We start from the raw sequence: 7,453 nt of genomic DNA, 5'->3' as shown, positions 1-7,453 counted from the left end.
AAAATTAGTCCTGAAACCTTTAGGAGCGGAGGTTCAAATAAAATGTCCCTCTATTTGAAACTTTAAAATATTAAACATTTTTTGTTGTTATTTTTTATAAATGGATTTGGACATTATTTGCAGAATAAACGTGGTTCTTGGGAAAATAGTTATTTTTCTTGTAGATTAATGACTGTAGCTACTGTTTTTAATTTCCATTTTTAAAATGTTATGTTATGTTCAACAGTAGACCCTGGTACTGACAACTGTCTTGTTTTTTTGTTGTGTTGTCTTGTCTAGAATGTTTAGTTATGTCAGCACAAACTTTTCAATTAGAAAATTCTAAAAAAACAAAAAAACAAAACAAAAAAAAACATTAAAAACTAATATATTCATCATAATCATCCAGGAACTGTAAAAGAGCTATTTTGGGATTGTTCTTCTCAAGCTGTTTTTTAAAAGATTTTTATTATTTGAATAAAAAAAAACAACAATTTTCTATTTAAAAATGTATTTTGGGATTCTAAGATCAAGAATGTTTATTTTATTTAACTAGAAAGTCCTATTGAAATTAAGAAATGGCCAACAGGCGACAAAAAACATTAAATATAGTTTACAAATGAATACAACATTGAATATAAAGCAGTTACAAATAAAAGAATCTTTCTCTCAAATATTTTGACACTGCTAGAAACATTTTTTTAAATTCAACAATGTTTCTGAATATTTTTTTTAGAACTGATGCTTTTACTTTTTGTTGGTTTTCTTTGTTTCACCAAAATGTTTTTCTAATGCAAAAATGAGCTCTATGGGTTTTGAAAAAGGCCAAAACTTAAAAAAAAATGAATGCATTTAATTTAATACTAATTTAATTTAATAGCTAGAGTACAAAGTACTTAAAAGCCTTATCTGAAGTTATAACACATTAGTCTAAACACTAGCTATACACTTTTAAGGTACTTTATAAAATAATGATCTCTAGGAAGTGAACGTTAATTGCCTTCTACCAGGTGTTTCCAAAGTTCTGCCCTTGAGCCAATGCGGCCCACACTCAAATTCTATCTGCCCACAGGTTCCTGTCATAAAATCAAAAACACGAGGCCCCCAGAACTCTCTAAGAACTGTATGTATGATTTCTTGATTGTGACTAAATTACTTTATGAGCTGTTGCTGCTCCTTAATCTTCAGAGCATTAAGAAGACAACAGATTTATTTGATTAAAAAAAAAAAACTTTTTGTGTTATTTTACTGTTTACAAAATTTACATTCAGAAGTTTATGGTGAGCGCTTAATAAAGAAAAATATGGAAAATGTATTTGAATGCAGATTTTACACTGACAAAAAGTTTTGTTCGTTTCATTTTCATTTTTTTATTGTTGGTCGTTAAATCAGAAATTTAAAGTAATTTGAGCAAAATGGTCTTTAGATAGATTTCTATTTTGTGTGGAAAATAATAATAAAAAAATACATATATATCCCATTGCAGATGCATTTAATTAAATACTTTATTTGCATTATAAGGGTTCATAGAGTGGAGGCTCTCACATTTTCACCTCACCAAATCTGGCCTAAATTGTAAAAAAGTTTGGACACCCCTCCTTTACAGATACACGAGGAGAGGAATGGCTTCATCTGTGTTCAAAAAGTGGTATATTGAACAATTAAACTGGCTATACATAAATGCAAATCAACAAAAATATATATTTTTACTATCTATGTATATTTAAATAAAATATGTTCACATTTTTGAGAGAAAATAAGTCAAATAAACTGTAAATTCTTTGTGGCCATTACACATATATTCACAAAAGGTGAAAAACCTTACCTTATGTTTAGTACTTCCCATGCCGTCACGTGACTCCATGTATATAAACACAGCGTGACGTCATCTGTTTACTTGCTCCAGGTTGTGTCTGCAGTGGAACGTGCTTCTCCGTCTCCAAATGGCGACAGACATGGAAAGATTGGCTTCCTTCGAGGAGGCTTATTACGACCAATACGATTATTACAACCTGATCGATTATTCGTGCCACGCCGGAGGCAAAGGGCGCTCCAAGAAGGAGGTCGAGCTGAACACTAACCGCCATTCCCCCGCCGGACACGAGAGGAAAATCGCCGAAAAATACCACAACAGCCAAGTGAAACGCAGGAGAACCAAGAGCTCATCGACGTGACGCTTCATGCTATCGGAATAGGTAAAATAATAATAATAATATTGTTTGTGAAATGTGCAGAACCGGTTTGTTTAGCCCCTCCCCCTATGAACTGAAGTTGCTTTAAGATTACTAAACTTAGCTGGATATAATTTAAACACCTTTAAAATCGACTTTTAAAAATGTCCTTCAAATATTATATCCTTAGCCTTATAGGGGGGAAATACTTTACAGTTTGTTGTCATATTAGGACTCTTGTTTACTACATTTCTAGATTGGTCTAACATTTTTTTTCCATATGTGCACAGATCCAGTTGAATATCTGATGTCTACCATGACCAAGCTTCTTTGCCTTTCCTCATCCTGCAAATGGAGTGTTGTGACAGAAAACATGGCGTGCCTCCATTCCCGTCTCACCCTGCAACACAACCCTGCTCTCTCAAGTTTCCGCAGTGCCAGAATAGTTTTTGCTGAGTGAAATGTAGGTCAGGAACCATGTGCTCGATGGTTTAAAGATACTTCATAAATATGGTCATGTCTGCGAGTGACAAATGAATATGCATTCTGTATTTTATTTCATTAAAGTTTTATGTTCTCTAATGGTTTGTGTTTCTGGTTGTCAGACTGAGGTTTAAAATTATTTTATCTTTCATGTTATTAAAGATCCACTCCGGTTGTGAAAGTGTTATAAGTAGTCTTTTAATTATTGCACTGTTTGTACCAACTGTCTGCGGTGTTCTAGGACACAGTTTCTGCTGAACTGCAATAGTTCATTAGAAATTCACCTCCGAGTTGTGGGCGGGGCAGTTATTCCGAGTAGGCCCACCCCTACTTGCCATCATCCAACTGTTTACTTGGTCTCCTGCTAGATTATAGGCCTGCATAACCCTCAAACTAGTAGCTTCTACGAGCTTTTTACAAACATTTGTCATCTAATTCATAATGATTTGAATAAAGAAATACTGAATTTTCTATTATATGTCCTCCATCAGCAAAATGCCACAAAACAATATTTTCATCCAAGTGGATCAGTAAGAATTTACTTTTGAGTTATTTTTTTTCAAAAGAATAATTCTTATTCAGTCCCCTAAATTGCAAAAAAGCAAACATTTAATATTTTAACAGTTATTATTGTCCAATGTCTATGAAATTTTATTTTGAAACTATACATGGCATTACTTGTAATAATGCTAGTGTGAATGCTGTAAGCTTAATGTGGCTGCTGAAGACGCTAGAGCTGATAGCTGAAAATGCTGAAGCCAAAAGCTTGCTTAAATACTACCTAAATGTCGAATTAGCCACAAAAAAGGAAAAATGTCTAATTTTGCAAAGAATAGCTAGCATAATGCAAACAGTAATAGCTAAACTCGAAATTATCCTAAAAAACTATTTCGCCAAAACAGCTAGCATAATGCTGAAATTTTAGTTAATCTCCAAATTAGCCTAAAAAACTAGAAACAAATGTCCAAATTATTCAACAACAGTTTGCTTATTGCTAGATTAAAAGCTACACTCCAAATTACCCTAAACAAACTAGTAGTTGCTGAACATTTTAAAGTTTGAATGGTGTCTCTAGATGCAGAAGTTCAAAAGTTTCAAAATGCACAAAGATTTTACTGGAGTAAACTTCTGAGATGGGAACTGAAAGTGCAGCTTTTACGTGGAAGTTGTGGGAGACAAATCGAGAGACATAAAAATAAGATTTTTTTTTTGTTGTCATTAAAATATCTAATACTAAACATGAGATAGCATTCGCATCTAATAATCATACATAAAGGGGAATTAGTAAATAAACCTTGCATTTCTTGTTTTCAGTTATACAGGTTTGATGAGAAACCTGATGACTTCAACTGTCATTGCTTTCAGAATAGACAGAGACGATTGTTTCCTCAATCTGAACTCTTATTACTGATAATAGATCAGATGTGCATGAGCAACCCAGTCAATTGGAAAGCTGATACTGGATAAAAGACAAATACCTCCTCAGTAAATAGAATGGCTGATGCAAGCATAAAAAATATAAAAACATTTCATTAATAATGTTCCTGTGGTGTTTGATGCCTGATGCATATAATATAAATACATTACCCATGATGCTCAGTGTTCCACAAACGTTACCAGTTGTTTTCAGTCTGGCCTTGCATGAGTCATCTAATGAATCTGGACTACCTCTGTGAGTCAGGAGAGAAAAATCTAGATTTTTTTTTTAATCATTCACCCTCTCTAAGCTACACAGCTTTCATTTTGAGCATGTATAAGCTAATATAAGAACTTTTTCTCTTTTTTAGGTTTGGTGGGATCTCTAACATTTCCGTTGTTATGATTGTTCTCCATAAAGTTTCACTATCCTAACATTTGAAAAATAAATGAATGAAAAATAAATAATGTTGGAGAAGTCTTAAATGTTGAGTTTTGTTTAGTTAGTTAGTTTGTTGAGTTAGTTGTTTTTAGTCTATTTCTTATTGTTTTAAATTATGGATTTAATCCCAAACTACATGGACATATTTAAGTGGCTTTTCAATACTAAAGTTTTTTATTTTGAACCCAACTCCCCAAATTTGTATAAGAAAATTATGTTTTTATATAACTATCCCCTAGCTTTATGGTGACAATAGTTGATAGATAATTTGGTCTCACCAGCTCAAATAACCTGTATTGGAAATGTTTGTTTATGATAATAAGATGCACAAAAGTTTAGAAGTAAATATTTTAAGGTTTTTATTTTGTGGCATTTACTGGTATTTTACCAAAGTATTCAGGGTTAAAATGGTTTTGTTTAGGTTAATATTGGAGCTTAATAGCTAAAGTTGTCCTCTAGATGGGGACAGTTCATCTCAGGGATACGTTTAGCGTCTTATTTTGAAAAGGCATCACTCACCCGGAAGTACTTCCTTTTCACTTCGTGTGTCAGGCCGGGGAAAGTTTGTTTATTCGCTTTCTCGTGTAATATCTTGTTATATCAATTCAAGGAAAATGCAGATATGCAGCGTGTGCAAAGAAGAGACAGAAAAGTACAGATGTCCAGTCTGCAGAACTCGATAGTAAGTAAAAACGTCAGTCGTTCGTTCTTCACTTCTATCATCAACCATAGCACGTTTTTTTCATAGACTGTATAATAATTTGTGTGTTTTTTTCTTTTAAGAATTAAGGAAGACGGTACGTTCTTAAACTTCTGTTTTCAGCCTTTATTATCATAAAAGTGTAAATAATTAAACATTATTTTTAAACAACGCGTGTGAATCAGTTTTTAAAAAGTGTTTCAAATGGAAATGAATCATGTAAGGCAACCTGTTTGGGTCAAAATAAATGTGCGATTTGATTCCTGCAGCTTCCCCCCTCTTTTCGATTCTATTTAACACATTTTGCTGTTTAGAATAACTTCTTAGTATTTATCTAGTTCTGTGACTCTTACAGTTGTTCCCTCGACTGCTACAAGAAACATAAAGGTGAGTGAGCCTCATATGAAAACATGTGAGACTAGTTAAAAATAAATGTTAAGATTTCCCTTCTTTTCTGTTGCAGATATTTGCCTTCCAGCTAAGCAGCCTGTACCTGTAAGTTCTGATTGTAAAGAAGCTGCCAGCACTGGTATGTCATTTATAATCTTTCACCAAATAAGATTAAAAACAGTTCTTCCTATATATTAATCAAATTAGTAGCTGTATTTAGTGGTTTTCTGTCATAGTAATCTTATTGTTAAAAGGATTTTCTTAAAACAGAGTTCTTGGCGTTAATACAGTTTCTTCTATCTCCACAGTATCTGCAGAACCGTGGAGTGTTGAGGATCTTCTAAATGGAGACAATATCATTGACAAAGTTCCACTGCAGAAGCTCCAACTGTTAGGTATTTATCTACTCATAGTGACACCGGTTTACTTTAGAGGTTTACATGATCTTTGTTCAAATCAGGAATATACAACCTTCAACACTTAAAGAGCTATTTAGGCCACATTCTTACAAACGACGACACATTAGGAGGCACAAAGTCTTACTTAGAAAAAATAACAAACTGATTTGTATTTTTGTTTTAAGATTACGAAAAGAATGAAATAGTTTAACTTTTGACAAATGTTTACATGACTTCCTTAGAAGGAAGAGAATCATCTCAATCAAACAAATGTAGTAGTATGTAGTGTAATGTTAGCAGTAATAATAATAATAATAATAAGTTTATTTTACCATTTGTGGTGCATCTCAGTCAGAAATTCATAAATTTAACACTAAAATTAAATCAAAGCTAATTAAGTGATCCTCAAGGTGAACTTAAAATCCCTGAATGTGTTAAAAACTAGACAATCTGCTTTATTATTCAGTGGGCTTTAAGTATGAACTCTGGCTGGAGTTATACTGACCATACATTTATTTTCACAGAGCACAAAAATCTGTCAAAAGGCTTTAGAAAGAATTTGTTAAACTGTTTTTCAAACAAAAATGTTTCAAAGTGCTTCTATGTACTTATTTTTTGCAGGTCAGTCCAAAGAACTGCGCGATCTTCTCTGCAACCCTCATCTGAGAAGGTTGCTGCGCTCTGTCGACGGTGCAGAAAACAAAGACGAGGCGATGAGAGCAGCCATGCAGGAGCCTCTGTTCACAGAGTTTTCTGACCAGTGCTTGAAAATAGTTGAAAATGAGCCCATAGACCAAGCAGAAAGTGACAAATTTATTGTATAAGCTTGCAGAATTTTTCTTTTGTAATGTACATTTTTATAGTATTAAAAACAACTCTCAAAAAACAAAGCTTCATTTGTTAATTTCTTGAGGGAAAAAAAGACAAATATTTCAAATGCCTTCATAATGTTTCCGTCAGACTCTGGAGCTGCTGCTCATGAATGTTGGAAGGGTAGGGAGAGAAACCTTGATTTGTGAGTAACTTTGGATTTGTAACTAATACAAACACATTTTGTGCATAAGTACAAACATTACAATATATATATATATATGTATATAAATAATTTACACACACAACTTAAAATTAAAATAACTTGAAACAAAACAGACAAATCTTTAAAAATTACACACGAATCGCTTGTTAGGCACACACAAAACTACATTTATGCACAAATCTGATGTGAGACTCCTTTCACTTTTCATGTGTAAATGATGCGTTTAAATGCTGCTAGAATGCTGTGGTCTCGGCCACTTTGACCTTAGATTGTGAATAATATCTGGTAAAACTTGACATTTTCCCACCTTAAACAGATATGCCTGACAATTAATATAAAAAAGTCTAAATATGCGTTTTTGAAACGCACAAAACTAAAATTTCTCTATTCTCATCGCTCCCTCTGTGTTGCGCTTCCCTGCAGCACCTACGCCGTGGT

The 7,453-nt window shown here is 33.1% G+C and overlaps 1 protein-coding gene across 1 annotated transcript; it reads left to right on the top strand.

Moving 5' to 3' along the window:
* Positions 1–4,997: 4,997 nt before the first annotated feature.
* znhit3 (zinc finger, HIT-type containing 3) lies at positions 4,998–6,865 on the top strand. Its single transcript, XM_024265712.2, has 5 exons — positions 4,998–5,173; positions 5,547–5,578; positions 5,655–5,720; positions 5,890–5,976; positions 6,601–6,865. The coding sequence occupies exons 1-5, from the start codon at positions 5,106–5,108 to the stop codon at positions 6,801–6,803; spliced, it is 456 nt and encodes a 151-aa protein (XP_024121480.1). The 5' UTR covers positions 4,998–5,105; the 3' UTR covers positions 6,804–6,865.
* Positions 6,866–7,453: the final 588 nt, after the last annotated feature.

Source organism: Oryzias melastigma, linkage group LG14 (assembly GCF_002922805.2).
Source record: "Oryzias melastigma strain HK-1 linkage group LG14, ASM292280v2, whole genome shotgun sequence".
NCBI lineage: Eukaryota > Metazoa > Chordata > Actinopteri > Beloniformes > Adrianichthyidae > Oryzias > Oryzias melastigma.
The sequence above is the reverse complement of the archived record's forward strand: the minus strand, read 5'-3'. Positions and strand labels throughout refer to the sequence as shown.

What these genes read in the sequence shown, in the direction of transcription:
- znhit3 (XM_024265712.2), top strand. Translation starts at nt 5,106, where the DNA reads ATGCAGATATGCAGCGTGTGCAAAGAAGAGACAGAAAAGTACAGATGT. An exon ending in CCAGTCTGCAGAACTCGATA is followed by an intron (nt 5,174 to 5,546) that starts GTAAGTAAAAAC and finishes TGACTCTTACAG; the next exon opens with TTGTTCCCTCGACTGCTACA. An exon ending in GCAGAAGCTCCAACTGTTAG is followed by an intron (nt 5,977 to 6,600) that starts GTATTTATCTAC and finishes TATTTTTTGCAG; the next exon opens with GTCAGTCCAAAGAACTGCGC.